The 21936-nt window shown below is 37.1% G+C and overlaps 1 protein-coding gene across 3 annotated transcripts in view; it reads left to right on the plus strand.

The window, feature by feature from the left end:
* SLC4A4 (solute carrier family 4 member 4) overlaps positions 1–21936 on the plus strand; it is a 386161-nt gene that overhangs the window by 175893 nt on the left and 188332 nt on the right. For all 3 annotated transcript variants that reach the window (XM_054485495.2, XM_054485497.2, XM_054485496.2), the window contains exon 6: positions 6537–6716. In XM_054485495.2, coding sequence (XP_054341470.1) covers positions 6537–6716 — 180 coding nt within the window. The remainder of the gene's footprint in view (positions 1–6536; positions 6717–21936) is intronic.

Consider the following 21936-nt stretch of genomic DNA (forward strand, 5'->3'; position numbering starts at 1 on the left):
AGCGATTCTCCTGCTTCAGCCTCCCGAGTAGCTGGGATTACAGGTGCCTGCCACTTGTACCTTATGTACTTTAGATGCATGAAAAGTGTGGGGCTTCTTTGCAAATCTAACTAACAAGCTCTCTGAAAAAGAACCAAGTATATATACATCAGCCAGACATATGCCTCACTTGACAGCTAATCTGTTCTTCCAACACAAATGCTGCAGCATTCATATTATCTATAATATAGAGAAATGGATGTCATAGATAAGCTTTTTGTCTACAGATATGCAAAGAAACTTTGCAGTAAGTCTAAAACTAGACAAGAATATTACACTGGTCACCTTCTGCAGGTCTTTGATCCACATCTTCTTCCCCATAATCCCAGGGTAGGCACACTGCAGACCCCTTGGAAAAGTGCAGCCATCCCTACAGGTCCAGTGCTCACCTGGTTATGGAATTTCCTAGGAATAAGAAGTGGAACCCCCGCACTTCTTTTTAAGAAAAAGCATGATCTTTGGCACACCTAGATCTGAAGGATAATATGGCAGTTTAGGCCAAGCCACTGATAGAAAATGGAAACAATGGCTCCAGTTTGGAATGCAGTGGTGTGTGCCCAAGGTGTTCAGCATGATGAGTTAGCATTCAATGCACAAAGTACTGACTACAAAGGAAGCCAAAGCTGCCCTGCACCATGAAGTTCAGTGACTTTGATGGTGGTGATACAAATGATGCTTGGCACCAATGTGACCTGACTCAATCACTTACCCGTAATGTCTTGCTGGATCCCTGTCCCACCCAGCCTTTCTTCACATGCAGCTGAAGGGGCTTGACTTCTGCCTACAATCAACCCTAACCCAGGAACTAGACTACTTCTCTTCTTACAGATGATTTAAGTCCTACTTTACAGATGATGAAACTGAGGTCCAGAGAAACTCAGTGCAAGTCTAAGATCAAAGAATTCTAGAAATCTAGTGTCTGGACTTCCAGTCCAATATAACCAAGGATGGATGAATAAAGAGGCTCCATTTATAATATTAATCTTATGCTAATAAGTGAAAGTGAATGTAAATCTGTGCATATAAAATGAAAAATAACTAAAAAGGAAAAGTATTGCTGGGCATGGTGGCTCATACCTGTAATCCCAGCACTTTTGGAGGCTGAGGTGGGTGGATCATTTGAGGTCAGGAGTTCGAGACCAGTCTGGCCAACATGGTGAAACCCCCACCCCTGCCTCCACTAAAAATACAAGTGGAGAAGGGAGAGGACTTACGTAAAGATGCTGGATGGACAGAAATAATTATTTTATACATTTATTCAGCAGTAGTACACGAGCTTCTACAATGTGCCAGACACTGTTCTAGGCCTTGAAATCAGGGTTTGCAAATCTACCACTTTGTAAATGAGACAAGGTACATGTCAACATAGGTACAAATCTGCATATGTAGTTAGAAAATAATGGAGGAAACAGTTTTATATAGCATTTTTCATATTGAACAAGGCAGGTGAAGCTGAAAATGGAAATCTGATATATGAGAAGAGATCTTGGATTATGGTACCCAGGGAGATCGGAACCCATCTACAAAGACAGAAGCAAACAGAAAGAATGATTTTCTGGGCCATCTGTTCCATTGTCTTTTTTCATTTATTAAAAGCTGCAAGAAAGATTGTTATCCAGAAAAGTATAATGATTGGCAAAAATCAATCCAGTTTTTGAGTGAAAATTATAATTTCTGCATTCTCAGACCTTAAGAACTAACCTGGAGCAAAGATGTCAAAAATTACACAAGTTGAAAATAAATCAAATGTGCATAAATGTAGGGCAAACTGGAGAAGAAAATCATGACTTGGCAGAGTATAGGCAGTCTAGGAGGAGAATAAGGGTCACGGGGAAGATTCCCTTATTTAAAAAAAAAACAATTTTTTACCATAGATGATCATTACTGCCTAAAGTTTCCCCACTTAGGGATTCATGCCACTGTGCTCAGGGTTTGTCCTCTATTAAATATATACTTACTCTATGGGAAGATGTCATATATTAATTCCCATGAGATACAGAGTGATGTTGAAGAAGGAATGCTGGATTTAATGTTGGGGTTTTAATTAAAGTCTAGCCCTATTAGCATGTATGACCATGGGCAAGGCCAGTTACTGAACTCTTTTGGAGTCTTCATTCCCTCATCTATAAAAAGAAGATGAAGGTGGACCTTTCAGGGTTGTTATGAGCATTAAATAAGATCATCAGATGTATTTGCTGTCTACTTACATGTCTATCCCAGTATAAATAGTTTATCCAGATATTTCTGCATGTCACCTAGCAGAGTGTAGAGAAATGAGTCAGATAGAGAGACACTCAGTGACTTCATGAACAGGAGACAAGATTCCAAATGGTGTGGTAGAGAGAGTTGGAAACAGTTGAACAGCATCTCTGCTGTGCTTGGAACTGATCAGCAAGGGTGATGAAAGTTAAAAGTTGAATTACACACTTGGATGTTTCTGTAAAACTGTCTTTGGGATCTTCATCACGAGGAAGAGCCGTCTTAAGGAGCTTCTGGTCTTCAGCAACTAACTGACCCTTTTCATGTTGTAGAAGAGAGAGTACCAGATTATACTGGAACGTCTTTAGCCAATGGCCAAAGAGAGAATGTTTTGGTACTTACTACATGTAAGAGAGGTTAGCCAAGCATTTTGTGGTTTCCCTTCGATTTTTCATTACTTTTTATTATTGGCTGTGAACTTTTTCTCTAACCTCCATGCATTTACTTGAAAAATTGTCATTACATGTTAAAATTTGACACTACTAGGTCACTTTGAGGTATCATCACTCAATAATATGTTTGCTCTGCAGTTCCTGGGGCAAGCGGTCAGAGAGCCAGTGCTGTCATTCTGGAGCTGATAATACAGAAAAACAGTTCAGGGACAAATAACACATCATAAGTAAAACAAAGAGGAGGAAAAGGGCCAGATTTCCAGAAGTGGGGAGAAGAGCATGTTTGAAAGAGTGTCACTAGCTAAAAAATGTTAATCCTCCGAAATAATCAAAACCCTACAGAGGATAAAACATGAAGGAAATGGAGCCCTTATTTCATCTAAGTGACAGACGATGGCACAGTAACTTGAGAAGTTATAGTCATTATTTGTTTTTTAAAAAAATCCTTTTGTAGCAGTGGGTGAGATGGAGTTGTTTTGTCCCAAATCATGCTGATGCTTCTGAGTTGAGAATTATGCACAGCTAAATCTTAAGATGCATCTCCCCACACACCCCAATTTTATATCAACAAATGAAAAGAAAAAGAAATAATAGCAAGCATGATTATATCAAACAAACAATAGTTGCTTTTCATCTTCCTTTGCAGTCCACCTGCTACCCCTCACCAGCCTGTCTCTGAGAGGCATCTCACCCTGCAGGCTCAAAGACAGCGCCATACCATGTGAGGGCCCTGCACCACGGTGCGCGTCTGTTTAAGCAGGTGTTACTTCTCACACTTACATAAAAAATTCAGCCTATTTTTGATTCTTCTCAGGACCTCTACTTGATTTTTTCACGAAGAACCCCTACTGAATGTTAATAGAAAAATTTATCTTTAAAGTATTATAAAGGATAAAACATCATTTTCACAGATTATTTTAATAGCTTTATTATTAGTATCCTCATTGTAATTCTGCATTTAAAGAGTGTCATTCACGTTTGAAGCCGAGTCTATGGGAATTTTCCTCCCCTTTTAAGTTAAAAAAATTATAAGCCATTTCAGGTATTTTACCATGATGGGAAGTGAATTGGGAAAATGTAGCTCTATTTTTGGAGTCTTATTTTTATATTTAAAGGCATTCCTGAGCTGTGCATGTTGGCAGATGTATTGGTCCTATTGTTTCTTACTTTTTGTACCTTTTACACTTTCAAAATGGCAATAACTTTTTTTCTAGTCACAAAACTAATGCATGTTCATTTTTAAATAACCCGGAACGTATTACAGAGCTTTTGTAATTCCTAGTCAATACTGCAACATTCTCATCAGAAATGGAATTGTCCATTGAATACCTTTCACATCATGGGGGTTGATTCAATAATAAATGTATATTATCTTAGTTAATCTTGAAGTTGAATATTTATTTATATATTTTTGGCCCTTTGTATATCTTTTAAGAATGTTTGTGATCTTTGTCCATTCTTCTGTCACATGGCCATCATTCTCTTGGTTTGCAAAAGCTCTGTGTATATCAATTATTTTTTTCTCTAGAGCTTAGTTTTTAAATAAAGAAAAATACTGTGTGACATGGAGAAAGATCTAAACTTAGAGTCAGAAAACCTGGTTTTATATGGGAGTTTTGCCTCTAATCAGTCCATGTCTGTGGGCAAGTCAGTCTGTGGCCGTGTTCTCATCTGCATAGCAAGAGGTTGAACTTGATGCTCCATGAAGTTCCTTTCAGCTCTGCTATCATCTAATGTTGGCACATTCTCTCCCAATTGGTAGCGTCTGTGGGATTTTGAACACTGAAGGCTTAATTTCAGTGTAGCTGTGAAATGTTACTGCCCCACTTTCCTTTGAATGATTTTGTAGTTTATGCTTAAAGAGATCCCTATAATGTTGGCCATTTTAATGGAAACTTAATGAAGGACATAAAGCTACACAGATGTTTTAACAACTGTTCTAACTGGTGATTTCCAGGCATTAGTAACAGAGGACTGGCTGTGCATACATAAAGATTGGTTTGAAATTTCAAGGGAGGGTGAGAATAGAGGGAGGCCCTGCCAGGAAGGGTAGATAAGAAACACTTTAGTCTATAACCCTGAAATTAGAGTAGGAGTTTGATAACACTCATAGCAGACATGGTGGGACTGTTTGTTTGTTTTTCTGGTTCTTCTGTAAAATGGACTTTCCACTTTAAAAGGACTTAAAGGAAAAGTAGAGGGGTTGTGTTTTGTAGGCACCTGATTATTTACTGTGGAAGAGAGGTTTAATTGTAATTACAGGATCAATTCTGATAGTTTTGCTGAGTGGGGTTTGTGTAGTTTAAAATACTCAGAGCTAAAAACCACTCTAAACCAAAACATTTCTATGGGAGAAACTCTTCCTGCCTTGCCCAGACTCCCTACCAAGTGGTCCCATGTTATGTGACAGTTATGGCACCTCTGTGAGGCATGTGATGGAAAATCCTGGATTCAGCCTCTGCTTGGCTTCCAAATAGTTGATAGTACATTGTGTAAATTGCCAGTTTCTAGCTATAGGCTGTGAGGCCAATTTGTGAGTGTTTAGAAGATGGACTTTTGAGAAATTCAGTCATGCCCAAGCAAAACTCCTTGAACATCTGTAACTTCTCTTTACAAAGAAGTGGGAATCCTTGGGAGATGTTGTTATCCTACCAGTACCCATCAATTTTCTTGCCGGCTTTTGGAAAAGAATAGTTATTGTTTGTTTCTTTACATTTATATATTAAGGTTTGCCCAAGTGGAAAATATCAATGTGTGCTAGATGCATCCATGTACCAGAAAGGGAGCCATGGGATCCATTACTATCATTCTGTGCAGAGGACAAAAGGTCTACTTGCATACATCGAGACAGACTCCTACCAATGCATGTCTTGCACAGATTCTGTAATGTTTTGTCCTCAGCCCCATTCTGGCTGGAGATAAATGTTGGCCTGTCATGTAGATGTAGAGCAGAATGCACCAGGCTTCATTTATGCTATACTGCTGACATGCTGACTTCTGAGAAAGAGGGTTTCTTATTTTCTATTGGCATAAGAACTTACCTTCCAGCAGAGTGACCTATGAGCAATTTCTATGAAACACAGTCGTCTTTCTGGTTAAAATCGTACTAAAAAAAAGAGTAATAGAAACTTTACTTTTTTTTGGTTGGTAAGACTAAGATATTAAAGTTTCATTAAAAATTTCAGTCAGTTTATACTTTAAAATGCCCAATGGAAATATATTGGAAAGTCTTTAGTTGGATCTGAACAATAAGAATAAGCCTCCTTTCTTAGAAAAGACTACAACATAATTTTGTAGTTTAATCTTTCTTTCATTGGATTAACTGGTGTTCAGATGACCTGATATTAAATATTGTTTCCCTTGACTGTATTCTATTATTAAGTACATATAACGTTACAGAAGAATTTGGGAAAATAGATTTTAAAAATCAACAATCTCATTAGTTTTAATTTTCTATACTCTTCAAGTTTTTAAATATCATTTATATTTCTGATATATATTTGCTATGAGTACATGAACTTTTTGACTCTTACCCTTTTAATTGAAAAATATAAATTACTGACTTATTATGTTACAGGATAATCTGACTTATGTGAATACACCATAACTGGGCCTGAAAAAACATAAAATGAATACTCTAATATTTGTATCTGTCTCATCAATGCCCATATCTGTGTACCCTGTATCTTTATCTTTTACATAAAATGGGAAATTAGAAATTTAGAAAACAATATCTTGATATTAAATTTGAGGGTGACATCCATAAAGTTAGAGTAAAAAAATAACTTTGTGGTCTTGTGACTGAGTTTTGTTTTTTGCTTTTGTTTTGCTTTGTTTTTGTATCAGAGATGATTGTTGAGCATCAGATTGAGACAGGCCTATTGAAACCTGAACTTAAGGATAAGGTGACCTATACTTTGCTCCGGAAGCACCGGCATCAAACCAAGAAATCCAACCTTCGGTCCCTGGCTGACATTGGGAAGACAGTCTCCAGTGCAAGTAGGATGTTTACCAACCCTGATAATGGTAATGCAGAGGCCAGCTGGCTGCTGCTTTCTCTTACTTATTTCACTCACCTTTACACCGTCTCCTGTCATCTTTGTTTTAACCCTTCTCCATGTTTTTTCTTTTCTTGAGTTCATATGCCATAGTCATTTCATACTGACATTTTTAATCCAGTTGGACAGGTTTGCAGTCTTGCTGGAAGGATTTCCGCAATTGTTGTAGGCTGCTAATGCCACGGTGACTTGCTTACTCCATATACATCTATTCTGATTGATGGAGGTGGTTTAGTAGTAACTCTATGATGAAACAATTGAATATTATAGATGAGTCAGCAGATTCATAGATTATTGAGTACCTCTGTGAATATGTTTTCAACATGGTGGTTTGCCAGAATTAGGAGGAGAATAGTAAGATATGATAAATGCCTTGAAATCTCCTATCACAAAGTGTTTGCTTAGTATGTGAAATGGTGTCCAGTCTATATAAATGATGACTTAATCAAACTAATCCTCCATATTATTTTTTACCTCTAATAAAACCAATCTGCTTTCTGATATATGATAGTGATAGATCCAAGAATAATTATACAAGATGGGATATTAACCCTATTATTTAATAATAAGTAAGGCACTGTATGCTATCTGTAGTTTATTGATTTACCAGAGTTTCCTGTAGAATGTCTATCTTTTGTATCATTGCCTTTGTTTCAAATAAATTTCATGATTGGGAGCAATCTGAGAAGGGTCAGTTTCCATGAGGTATGGAAAATGAAGGTATGGTGGAAAGAAGTACTAAGCATTGGGCCGATAGGGTTAGGTCTATCCTCCCATCCCACCCCCAGGCTTTTTAGTTTTAAGAGAGATGAGGCCGGGCGCGGTGGCTCATGCCTGTAATCCCAGCACTTTGAGAGGCCGAGGCGGGCGGATCACGAGGTCAGGAGATGCAGACCATCCTGGCTAACGTGGTGAAACCCCATCTCTACTAAAAAATTACAAAAAATTAGCTGGGTGTGGTGGCACGCACCTTTGTCCCAGCTACTTGGGAGGGTGAGGCCAGAGAAAAGCTTGAACCCGGGAGGGGGAGGTTGCAGTGAGCCAAGATCACGCCACTGCACTCCAGCCTGGGCTACAGAGCGAGACTCCGTCTGAAAAAAAAAAAAGAGAGAGAGAGATGAGCAGGTAAGGGAGATTCTAATTCATTGCCCTCAGCTGCACCTTCAGAATAACATAAAACAGGTTGTCATGGAAAAAGGTGGAGTAACTGAATTGCAACTCAGCCACTGCATTTCTGGAAATGAGTTTTCTCTTCTTAGTATTAAAGGTAACTGTTGGCTGGAAAAAGGTGGAGTAACTGAATTGCAACTCAGCCACTGCATTTCTGGAAATGAGTTTTCTCTTCTTAGTATTAAAGGTAACTGTTGGCTGGAAAAACACTACTAGCAGATTTTCTGTGGTATATTTTTTAGGCAAAACTGGTTATGTGCAAATAATTAAAACAAAATGCTTTTTATTAAAAAAAATCACAAAAGAGAATTGAATCTGCAGTATTTCTACTAGAGTTTGATGGTTCTACTGTTACCTAGAATATTGCTGCTGATGGGAAATATTTTGGTTTTTATGTCTCCCCTGGCTTTTTTTTTTTGTTGTTTTAGTTGTGTTTTTGGAAAGAGTGGTTACTTAATGGCTAGAAAGTTATAGAATGAGTAGTTTATTATAACTGATGTCACAAATATTTTATTTAACAATTTATATTTTTGAAATTATGGCAATTAAAGGTGAAGCTACTCTTTTATTTCTTATTTAATAACCCACTTTCTTATGTAAGACGAAATCCCAATATTTGCTGATTTAATTCTTTTATCGTGGGGTTGGGGGAAGTATAAAGAAGTGAAAAAGTGCGTTGTTTTAAAATATCGCTATATTTTCAAAAAAAAGTGGAATGAATATGGCATGCAGGAGGCTTTCTACCAATATGATGAGCTTCATTTCCATTGGAACTGCAGGCAGAGTAGAAATTAGGAACAGATGGATCTTGGTGGCCAGAATCTTGTGCTTTAGGAGAAAGTATTTGGATGTGGAATACAACTAATGAGTTAATATCGCTTGCCATTCAATCTTTCATCCTATCTGTAGATCTCTGTACTTCAGAGAAAAGTTGAAATTGCCTTTGCCATCCATCTTTTCACTTGTGAAATGTTATATATGCTGGGCAGAAAGCAAATAGGAAGGGTAGGCAGTTCTTTTCCAGCTCTTCAACTGATCAGCTTACACTCTGAAGCGTGGAATATGATTAGACCTTTTTAAACATGTTGTTATTGGCCTTAATGCTACCTAACTTCTTTTAAATATCCAGAGGCAAGATTTAGCTTTGAGAGATCCTTTAGCAATGAATTTTGTATGCCTTCAAGGTACGTTCTTATAAATCATCAAATGGCAAATTTTTGGCTTTCTAGAGGTGCTTATTATTAACTGGAAAGTTTACGTAGTTACCTTTATATCTTAGGGTTTAATTACTTAATATCTTTAAAAAACTATTAAATGTTCTTAGAATAAATTTCTAAACAAACGTTCTTATAATAAATTTCTAAATAAAATTTCTAATAAATGGAATATTCTTAGTTTAAATTTCTATATAAAAATTATAGAATTACTGTAGGTAGAATTATTCCTACAGTTTTAATAGACCACAATCTTTCAGTCTGTTGTAGTTGGAGCTAGATTCTAATATCTCCATGTAAAGCTTAGATAAATTTGTATACCTTTGTCTTCAATCATAGGCTACGAAATAGATTCAGTGACACTGCCAGCTTTAGTTATAGCTAGCAACAATGTAATAAATAACTGAAATTTATAGAGATAACTTCAGAGTTGTGAATTTTTTCATTTCCTGGTAGTGTACTGGAGCCAGCTCTAATCCGCTCAGGAGAGCCAGTTGTTATCAGGGATTTGCAAGCTGGTTGTTAAATACAGCTACTATTAAAAATTAAATTATATAAACATACAATTAAATAATTATATTAAAACAAAGATGATAAATACTGAAAATTTATTGCTTTCTGCCTGTTTCACTACATTTTACTGTAGTCTGTGCTCTTAAGGTTATTTGTATCTACTGTGTCTGTATGGTGGTAGAAATGCTGTTAAATAGTGTGCCATTGTGCATCTCTTCCCTCAGTGACTATACTGGTACCTTGAAATGGGCTGTTATGGTAGTATTTACCCCATAGAAACCAGCAAATGCTATAAATCAGGGCTTGATTTTTAAATTTTTTTTGACCATTTGTCTCTAGACTTAAAGAAGTGATGGAGAAAATGCTAATAACCTAGATTACATTTAAAAGTGTAAAGTGTCTATAGCTGTTAAAATGAATAGCAGAAAAAAATTGAAGAACTTTTTTTCAGTAATCAAAAACTGTTATCTGATTTAGGAAAAGAGTCACCCACATCACTGACAAATAGATGAAGTCTGACATATTCAATCTTCATTGTTTCACTTTTGTCTTATTGGTTAACATACATAATAATATTAATCAACAAATGTCACAAATATTTGTTGGATATTAGATGGATGTTGGAACTATACTCATTTGCCAGCTAGCATAACCATATACTAGCTGCTGATGCAAGAGTTTGGCCATGATCAACTAAAGTATTGTATAAGAATCAACTAACTATATGCAATTTACAATACAATGTTGTATATTTTATTATTATTTATATAATGTGTGCCACATATTGTTGTAGGACTTTTCCTTAGTTCAGTTGAAGATGGGGTTCTTGTCACACGACCACGAAAAATTAGGCTTGCACATGATTTGAAGAGTGAGAAAAATGGAATTTATTGAGCAAAAAGGAAAAAAAGGGAAACAGGGACTCTCAGCAGAGCGAGTCCTGGTAGTACAGGCTTGCTGCCTTGCAGATTGAATCCCAGGTACCACCCAGGAGGAGGAGGGGCCAGGCTTCTCAACCCTGTGAACAGAGGGAAATTCCCAAGGCTCCACCCCAGTGCGCACTCCACCCAGTGCACAGGCTGGTCAGAGTTTCTCCAGGAACCCCTCTATACTTGGTTGTCACAATATCCTTTATAAAAGTAAAATTCAACACATACACATACTCACACACTCACACATTCATATATAAATATGGTTCTCTCCCCTGGTAACTGGTTTTCAAACATTTACTGGCACATCCACTACCAGCACACTACTGTCTTTATTCCTAAAGACTAACCCTAATCTTTTTGCATCCTGGTATGGCTTGGGGTTCAAGATGATTTTATGTTTTTAAAAAGGAGCAAAAAACATTTTTTATCTGTAATAAATCAGTGAACAATGAGGCAAGCTTTCAAAATGCTAATCATTGTGAAATTGCTACTTGTTTGAGACGTGTAAATTCTATGGGCATGCCTGCCAGGTACTAAATTTTAGGCAAGTGCTATCATTTCTCAATATATTAACTGAGGCATTTCTATAATGTTGCATGAAGAAATTAATGAGGTTTTAGGTCATTCTGGTGTTGGATTTTTCTTTACCTACTCTTTATTTATCACTATTATTTTAGGTTGAACTATATGAAATTGCTAAAGGTAAAATTAAGTTGTCAGCAGTTTCATATGATTCTACCTAATAATTTGGTCTGAGATACTTAGCTAATAATTCTGTATTATTTAGTGTATTATGAAAAAATAATGTTTAAGCCTGGAAACATTGCTTGGTAGTATTTTAAAAATAAACATGTATTTAGTTTGCTTTTTATTAGAAAGTAAAAGTAAAGTTTTTTCTTAATTGGTATTCATTCAATAAATATTTAGTAAGATGTTTATGACAAGCATAACAACTACATTTTAAAAAGTCATGGTTTATAAGATGATCCGATTTTTAAAAAAATGTACCATTCAAATGAGTACTTTTTGTATGTATTGTCTTATCCCAAAGCTTGCAAAAGATCATTGAGACCTGACTTTAAGGACCAAAACCAATGAGAAGCCTGAATTTGAGTATTCACCTTTTACTACCTTTGTAGAAATTTGGGTAAAGCCATCATCGACCTGTCCCTGATTTTTTCCTGACTTCTTCATTTTTTCTCCCTAGATTACCATAAAGATCAGTTCCTTGCCTTCCAAGGTCTGGGAGTACAGATGCCCTTTACTGAGAATTGGCTTTAGTAATCTAATTGGATCTAGACTATGGATTTCATTTTTTCTTAATCTAATTTTATGACCTCACTTTGTATTAGTGAAAAGTTTCTCTTTTTTCAATAAAAAATTGGAAAGGTAATTTAGTAGTTGCTTTTGATGTCTGTAAAAGAGAGATAATGAAAAGTAAGAAAAAATATATAAAATGTTTAGAGTGGTAACTGGCACATAGTAATCACTCCACAAATGTTAGTAAATTATATACAATATGTTTAAGCACAATTAGGGAAGAAAAATCTTATATTGAATAGGAATGGTTTCTGGAATGATACTTGCTCTGTAGCTTACTATTTGGAAAGAAACTAGCAGATATAGTGCTGATTTATTCCCTCTGCCCTTTGTTAAGTGATACCAATAGTCTTTCATTAGCAATGGGAGGTGAGGAAGACCTTTCTCATCATAGACCTCTTACAGAATAATTTGTTCCCTTCATTGGTTTTATCTTTTGCTAAATGGGTGTCAGGAGGGTCCTAAATCACACTGGAAATCCACGACTTGGTAAAGTTGTCCCATCAGGGAGATAAGGAGCTGGGGACAGTGGCAGCTCCAAGGAGAGCGGCTGGCTCCTAGGCTTCTTGCTGCTTTCCCCATGCCTTCTCCTGGTGCCCGTGGTCTCCTCCATATTTGTAGGCACCCCGGGCCTGCTCCTGATAGAACCTCTGCATCTTATCTTCAATTTACCACCATTTTCCTCTTTTTTTATTCAAATATGAGAAATGTAATCCACTTGCTCCCATTATGGGTTGGCACTACTTACTTCTGAATCTGGACTCCTCTGTTTAAGGTTATCTGCCAGGTGGGATGCCACTTCCTAGCTGTCTCCCATATTGCTGGTTTGATATAAACACACACACCTTTAGGTATTTTTAAAAGCATAGTCTATTGCTGTTACCTACAGTAACAGATAGGTGGTTTGCAATGCGGAACAAACAATGGAAAGAAATCAATTTTTATGTTAATAGTAATTTTAGGCTCCAGTGAAATATAAGTGATATTAGTTGGGCTCTTGCTGCATTGGATCTGATTTGAGATTGGGCCCATTCAAACTATTTGGTTTGATATTAGATCCAGATGCCTTGACACTGGCTTATTTTGGATCTGGCTGGGACCACCGCCAGGTCTGGTAGCTTTCTCGTTCCCTTTAGAAATTCTTCGCTTTTTGCCTGCACTTTGGATTCCAGCTTGCCCATTTGTCTCAGGCTGGGTTGTTCTGCTTCCCAGGCCATCCCCCCAACTGCCCCATACCCTTGAATTCAGACATGGTTGCTTAATCAATGTGTAAGGCAGATATTTCCCTAACTTGCTTCTGAAGCCAGCCATCATGCTTCTCTAGTTCTCAGATAGGTCAGTTGACATCTTGCAACTCTCAGACCCACATCACCTGAAGGTTAGAATCTTCTTCCTATGTGCCTTTCTGCGTACAATTAACTCTTTCCCAAAGCAACAGCATACATCCACCTGTTTTGTTCAGGACTCTCATTTTCTGTTCATTTTCATAGCACAGATGAATGTCCTGACCGGAACCCAAATAACGATCAAGCTCTTTCCCACCTGAGAATTATGAACCAATCTATGGAAAGTTGCTAGCAAAGTGCCTGAATGAAATCCTGTTCCTTAATAACAGTAATTATTATGGCTATTGTTATTATGGTATTTCTAACTCATTCATCAGGCACCATTCTTATTTTCTTATTTTCCTTTTCTTTCTCCAGGCAGATGACTGATTTTCCAAACCTATAATGTTCAGATCTTTAAATAAACAACACATTTTTCTCCAAGGGTCAGTCTCTCTCAGTATTTGCTAACCTATTCCACTCTTTATAGCAATGAAGAGTCGGGCTTAAGAGATAAAACACAAGTGGGTCCTTAGTTGTTTGACATTAAAGGCCTACTTTGTAATCTTCTTCTCGAAGACATGGGACCATCATTTCTAGAGGTTTCATTCAATTCTTGGGCAAATGTTTAGTAGCAGTGTGGTTATGAGCAATTTACATAATCTCTTTGAGCCTCAGTTTTTATATCGGTAAAATAAGGGTAGTAATGTCTTATTCTGTGCATATAACCAGGAATAAATGAGATACCTTTGTGAAAATTATTAAATAAGTAGAATGTGAGATACCGTTGTGCTTTAGTGCATTCATACTGCCATAACAAAATACCTTAGATTGGGTAATTTAAAAACAATAGAAATTTATTGCTCACAATTCTGGAGGCTGGCAAGTCCAAGATCTAGGTGCCAGCAGATTTACTGACTGGTGAGGGCCCTTTCCTCATAGATGGTGTGTTCTAAGGATCCTCACAAGGTGGAAGGGGCAAACAGATTCCTTCAAGCCTTTCAGGAGAGCAGGAATCCTATTCCTGAGGGTGGAGCTCTCTTGACTTAATCACTTTACAAAGGCTTCACCTTTTAATACTATTGCATTGGAGATTAGGCTTCAACAGAAGAGTTTTGGGGGGATACAAACATTCAGATCCTAGCACACTGTAAGGAACAATTATTATTCAGAAATATTTTAGGGGGAAAATTTAGTGACTTTCAGGTTTAAAATTGAGGACAGAACTTCAATTCACTACCATTATTTTGCATTTTATTATTTTCTATTTCTCTCCATTTTTTGCCTACTACTTCATTTATATGAAAATATTCTTGGAGTTTTATTTTTAAAATAGTGCTACTTTCATTATCGACTTTGCAGATGCCAAATAATACATAATGAGTTGTCACTCATGGGCTTTCTAGTATTTTTAAATTTAGAGATTAATCATTATGTCTAAGTAATGACAGTTTTAGCTATCAAGAAATAATATGTGTACAGCAAGATGTTACCATGTAATAAACATATTTTTAAATTTTACTAGTTGTCAGTCTGTTTTATACAGCTAGGGTCTGTGAGAGAGTAAAAGAACTGAAATGATTCTCTTTGCATTTATGCTACCACATGTGAGTACTTTTTTCTTCATTCCCCTTTCCTGGAGAAGTCATGTATTTCAAGGACACTGCACTGGTTTGCTGCTGTCAACCCTGAGTAAATCTTCCAAGGCTTGGTTTCCTTCATAGAGCCACCCTTGCAAAGTTTTTTGTATTCCCAAGCCCCATGTTGCTCTGGGAGCAATAGAAGTGTAGGTGCAGATCTGGGACCACATCCTGCTCTCTGTGAAAGAGATATAGGAGAGGGAAGGACAGGGAAAAGTAAGGAGAGAAGGGTAAGCAAGATAGAGACATAAAATATGAGCACCATGGGTTCATTTAAAGGAGGGGATAAATTAAGGTCTTCCAAGAATGACTAAGCACGCCTCATTCTACTCAACTCCTGTATCCATAGAAATACAAAGGACAAAAAGGAGATCTTTCTAGGTTTGTGAACCCAATTTCTTAAAAACCACACTTTGAATTTAAAGTAGGCCAGGATTTCTGTCTTTAGTGTTTTCCAACACTCTTCAAGATGTTGAACAAAGAAAATATCATTCCATTAATGATATTAGTAGTAGAAATAACAATAATGCCTCACATTATTATGGTAGCTCTAATGTATTTATCATTTCAGATGAAAAACCTGAAAGTCAGAAATATAAATAACTTGTCTAAGCATAGTAAATGGAGGAACCCAGTGTGCTTAATAATCATATGCTAATTCAACCACAAGGGGATGAGCTTCCTCAATCATAATTTATTTCCCACACATCACCAGGTCCAGGTCTCATATGTAATAATGTGATGGTGAAGGGCTCTAGAGACCATTCTACATCTAAGCAGGTAAACAAACCAAACATGGCAGACAGTTGATTGTCTTTATTGGCTTTCCAAATGGAGATTTCTAGGCAACATGTTTCATGTGTTTAGGTGAAATGCTGGTATAATCTTGGGTTAAATTTCTTGTCTAAATAGCAGTGCCGAGTGCATAGGAAGTATTCAATGACTATTTGAACATATGACATTGCAATCCCAAAAGAGTCCTAAAACTTCACCATGAATAAAATTTATTTTCTTCTTAATAGGATTGTTTAAAAAAAAGCATTTTTTTCTGGAGATATTTTGTGTGTGTGTGTGTGAGGGTATCTATTTGCCTGATTCAAAAACAGACAACCTCACATGAACAGATTTAGGATTGATGGTTTTGGACAAGTTGATTCTCAAGGGGAACATGGATCATGTAAAAAAATATTCCTCACAACATCTTTTTCTACAGTCTAAATATTGGATACCATCACTCAAAAGCCTTTGGAGCTATATCTTTCCTCATCAGGATGTGGTAATAAAAACCAATTTCTACCTTGTTTATACCTGAAGTCAGGCAAAAGTGATGTAAAGAGAATATGTAAGATAATAGCAAGGATAAGCTGTTTATTTTGTAGCTCAAGTGTAAAAGAGGTACAGTGAAAGCATTATGTAGACAAGGCATACATAATATATCATTACCATGGTATAATTACAAAAAGTTCTGCTCTAGCTTTGGGTACGACTTCTCAAAATTTGATATTTGGAGTTAATTTGTGAAGCAAAAAAAAGCAACATGAAAGGGTTACAGAGTTTGTATCTCCTCCTGCACAGAAGTACACAGAGGTTCCAACAAATCAAAATGTAGACATTTGCCAATATAAGTAATGGATGCTGTGCAAGTCCCAGCTTTCATGAGGGTAAGCTGCCAGATGGCTCCAGTCAGGCTTTGCTAAAACACAGGTGCCGAGTCTCTCTGGGCAGTTCCATTTTCATGCCTGTCTTTGGAGCCAGGTTCTTTGCTGGTGAGTTCCAGGCTCCATTCCACTGTCCCCTTGATGGTGAGGCTCTGCTTCAATGGAGGCTGTATATGCAAAAAGAAATTTCCAGCTTTAGTTCCCAACAATACACTGACAGGTTGAGGGGAGTAGAGGAGAGAGAAGCTGCTGGGGAACGTTAGTTATCAGCATGAGTTTTGGAGAAGCTGCTGACTTCCTCTACTCACATTGGAAGCAGGCCATGGTATCAGTGATAAAATTTGGGTACCTACATACACATTAGAAGCTAAAGGAATATGAATTCTCATTCTAAAGAAATTAGAAGCTAAAGGACATGTCTTCTTTTGAAGAAATTTCCTTTGTATTATCAGCTTCTGTCAGTTCTCACTGATCTGGCATTTCACTGGGTCCTTGCTTGGGCCTAGATAAATGTTTGCCAGTTGTTTAGCCTAATTCATTTAATTTAGCTAAGCCTGCAGGAATATTGGCTCTTTAAGCAGATCACTTAGTTGTCAAAAGAAATACGAGGCAAAACTTGGGCAGTATGATAATATAAATTTCTAAATGTCTCCCTCTTAACAAAAGCAATTTGGGAACAATCTCAACCCGTTCATTTCTCTTTTTCATTTTTCTTAGTGCAATAAAAACTTGAAAAGAACTTCAATTATGGGAAACAATTAAAAATTCAGATTGCAAAGAGAAGACATCAGATTTGCCTCAAACAGGTGCTGGCACAGATGGCCTGCTCACAAGTCCTGGCTTTATTTACAGCTTTTAAACACAGACAGATAAATTGACAAAAAAATGTTTCTTGATTTTATAATGTGCCGAATGCCCAAATTTGGCTATAAACTTATATTAATTTGTAAATGGTTCACTTTAAACCTTGACCTCTCAAGTCATCAGTAGCCTTAAAAGGACCATTTGTCTCCCCTGTTGTTTGCACACTTATGTGAATAGATTATTTCATATTTGCTATTGGTTGGATATGCCTTGTTTACTGCCTTGATCATTTAATGATTATCTTTATTAAGTCAAATTGCATGTAGTCTGATGGCTAGATATTTCCAACCTCATTGTGATTCCTTAAAGGATAATTATGCTGTCTATATTTTACTAGCCTTGGAGTATGACATTTAATAGGAATAGCAAAATAAATGACATGGAGCCCAAATGAAACTATCTTCAGGAAGAAGTTGATGGTGTTGTTTCATCCAGGTGATAAAATGTATCTGGAGGAACCATACTGTATATGTAGCCTGCAACATTATTTAATCTCTGCTGTGGTCTGAGATTTGGCATAAGTGCACCAAAGGTTAAAATGTTAAAATTAAAAGCGAGTATTAAAGGGCACCAGAAAATGGGGACTAACATACATCCTTAAATTGGCTTATATTAAGGTATTAATTTATCCGTACCCCAGTCTCATGTTTCTGAAGGGCTGAAAAACAGAGGAAATTGAGATCCAGCTCTATATTCATCAAGGAAAATATTTCAGAAGTAAAAGTATGAAATGTTGCTTTCTCCATTTGTGCATAGGATCCATAGACCTATCTATTGAGTAGATCATAAGAAAGGTGCTTACTAATACGACACCCTGCCCCCTGTGCTTTACAAAACTGTGTGTAACTTCCCTCTGTGTGTGCTTATGTGGTTCATAATTATTAACAATCTTGATCTTACATCCTGAGATTAGTGTTTATTATGTAAATCTTTCTTCTTCTGGATATAATTTATGTTTTGTGTATTAGAACTGCAGGGTGGATCATCCATTGGTATTTGGGGAACTATAATGATTGAATGTAATTTTTTTAGACTTTTTCATTCTTTGCTGGGATTCATTTCATCTAAGGGTGCAGGGCATGGGAGGGAGTGTGTGTCTTTGTAATATGTCATTGTTCTCCTTTAACCCGCTTGTGTGATTTGCTTTAGTATTTTTTCTTCTTAATTAATGCTTCCATCCTCATCCTTGCTGTGGCTGCTCATGTGTCCTCCTCCTCCTCCTGTCTTCTGCTTCTGACACTAAAGCGCGCAGCCCGCTTGAGAACTCAGTGCCCTGCCTAGCAACCCGCACCTTGGATGATGACCCCCGAGTGCGGCGCACTCCCAGCGTGGGATGGCTAAGTAAGTCAATGGCTGGGGAAAGGGCAAGGAAGGTGGCGGTGGTCGGGAGAGGGGGGCAGGAAGATCGGGCTCATGGTTACTGAGTGGAGGGAAACCTCAAGAATGCCTGAAAGTGTAATATGTAAATATTCCTAAAGTCATAATTGCTGACTTATATCTTCTACTGTCAGAGTACAGTAATAAAGAATTTCCTGGGTGATCTGCTGTCCTGAATCCACGTTGAGGACATTGTAAGGCAGTGGAAAGATTGTGAGACTAAGGGGTGGGGCTGGCACTGGCAGCCCTCCCTCCATGGGACACTTCTCTGAACCTCAGTTTCCTCATGGTGATGCTGAACCTTCTTACTTCAGAGGACTGGGAGGAAGGTCACTGGAGATGAGGTCTCTGAAGGTGGTTTGAAAGCATTCAAGTGCTAAGTAAGAGGAAGAGCTTACTAAGTTAATAATGTTAAATACCTCAAATACCTACTACATGCCAGAAAGACAGAATGGGCTATGGACAACAAAAAAGGGGGATAAGATAGAATCTTTACTTTTTAAAAATTTAGAACTTGGTAAAGAGACAAGATTTATGTACCTAAAACCAAAAGAGAACATGCACAGGAAGTTACATGCACTTTCCCAAAGATTTCTAAACTGAGTATATGTGATATAATTTTTTTAGAGTATTAAGAGATAAATAAGGTGATTCCCTGTCCTTGGGGGGGGGGTTTCCTTTCTAATGAAGGAGACAGGACATAAATAGATAACAATTGTATAAAATGATAAGTGAAATGAATGAAAATACATACACACACACACACGATTGTGAGAACATACCCTTGGCCTGGGAGTGGCAATAATAGAAAGGGCTTTTAGAGCAGGTGTTTTCTGGGCTAAATCTTAAAGGAAAAGTATGAGTTTGATACATCCATAAGGTAGAAACTTAATAATTTTCCTTGAATAATAAAAGTTGCAAATACTAAATATGTTATGCTATTTAATTTTCTGAAGACTCTTGTGAAGTGGCTATTGTTATTACCCACATTTGACAGATGAAGAAATTAGAAAGGTTAAGTAACTTCCCCAGATCACACAGGTCATAAGTGTGTAGGGCAGGACTTGAGCTTCATCATATGGTAGTTTCAACTATATTATGGGTGATGCCTTACTGAAGTTAAAGTATAGGAAACTTACATGGTCAGATTGCCCAAAAGATCTGCTAATCCCACAATGAAGCTCTTAACAATCACATGATTCTCTCTGCAAGAATCAAGCATTTCTTCTAATAAATTCTTTTACTACTTAATGATGCCTCTTGGGGAAAAAAATTTCAGGTAAGAAGTTTGGGCCTTGGAGTATGAAGTCAGGCAGGAATGGGTCTGAATCCTGGATCTACCACTCCTGGCTTCCTGACTTTGGGCAAATTACTCTTTTACTGTAAACCTGGGTGTTTCAACCAACTATAAAACTGAGTTAATCTTACCAACATAAGATTGTTGTGAGAATTAAATTAGAAATATGTAAAGTATCTAGCGTACTGCTCAGCACTCAGTTAATCCAGCATTACTGCTGATAGCAAAGTGCTTATAGAAATTGCTCAAGAAATTCTAGCTGTTTTTATTTTTTTAAGTTTCATTTATTCCATGTCAGACATCCAGACATTGAAGTATTTTTGTGGATAAAGTGTCAAGGAAATTGACCAAAGTGTTCAGTTTGTGGATGATATGGAAATATGGCAACTATTTGGAAATCAACTTGAGACCAAACCCTGGACCAATCCTTCTGAGAAACACATTTTAGTAATGAGAGAGGATTCTTCTCATTATCTCTTTATGTGATATAATCTCTCCCTCAATGATCAGCTTTGATGTATAATCACCTTCCCCAGGGCTTCTAATACTTACTGTATCCATTCAATAAATGAAATAGACACCTAGTGAATAACTAAGGTGAGCAAAGTAGTGTTAAATACTGCTGGTTCTACCTACCTATTCAACCTCACTTTTGTCTCTTCTCAATATAAACTCTAATCAGCTTGTCTCTTTTCTTTTGTCCTATATCATGGAAAATCCTACCTCCATGTTTTTGTTGATAAACTCTACCCTTCCAGGAATGCCTTTTTTTTTTTTTTTTTGGATACAGTCTTGCTCTGTTGCCCAGGCTGGAGTGCAGTGGTGTGATCTCAGCTCACTGCAACCTCTGCCTGCTGAGTTCAAGCAATTCTCCCACCTCAGCCTCCCGAGTGGCTGGGACTACAGGCGCCCACCACCACGCCCAGCTAATTTTTGTATTTTTAGTAGAGATGGGTTTTCGCCATGTTGGCCAGGCTGGTTTCGAACTTCTGACCTCAGGTGATCTGCCCACCTCGGCCTCCGAAAGCTCTGGGATTACAGACATAAGCCACCGCACATGGCCCAGGAATGCCTTTTCCAGTATGCCTATCCAAAACTATTCAGTAGGACCTGAATGAAGTTCCATCTCCTTTGTAAAACAGGTCTTATAAACACAGATCTTTTCAAGTCTTAAAATTCCATAACTCCTATTTTCTGTGCCTCACAATGGAAGATTTACCATATTGTCTTATGTTGTTCTCTGATGCTTCATTGTCTTTATTTTTTCATTTCAACTATCTACATAAAAAAAGCCTTCTTTAGGGTCTGTATCTCATGCTTTTGTGTCTCCTCTGGTGCAGGTACTTGAAACAAGGGTGTTGTACAATATACATTTGTTGACCCTTGATACTCCATCATTTCATTAAAAGCAACCAATAGCCCAGTTTTCACTAGGGCCCATCTTGGTCACCAGAAACCATTAACCAAAAGTGAATATTGTTTACTTGTAAAAACTATTTCTCCATATTTCTGCATGTCCTGGTCTGATGAATTTGATTATCAATTTATTCTAATTGTTAACATGGACTTAAAAAACTGCCAGAATATTAGCTAAAGACGAATTTGTAACAAGGTTTTTTAAAGTTTATCTTTAAATATTTTAGCAAGATATTTTCAGGCCTAATGTAACTAGAAGTTACTAACTACCTTTAGAAAGCTTCATTTGAAGTTGCTTTTAGGGAGTAAGCTCTCATCATTTTTACATTGTGTGCTTCTTATCTTCATTGTCACCTGAGGCAGATGTGAGCCTAGAGCTCTTATCCTTTTCAAATGCTGCCAAGGTATTGAATTAGAATTTGGAACAAAACCAAAAATGATTTCCTCTTACAGATCTCACCG

The sequence above is a fragment of the Pongo pygmaeus genome, chromosome 3, assembly GCF_028885625.2.
Source record: "Pongo pygmaeus isolate AG05252 chromosome 3, NHGRI_mPonPyg2-v2.0_pri, whole genome shotgun sequence".
Taxonomy (NCBI): domain Eukaryota; kingdom Metazoa; phylum Chordata; class Mammalia; order Primates; family Hominidae; genus Pongo; species Pongo pygmaeus.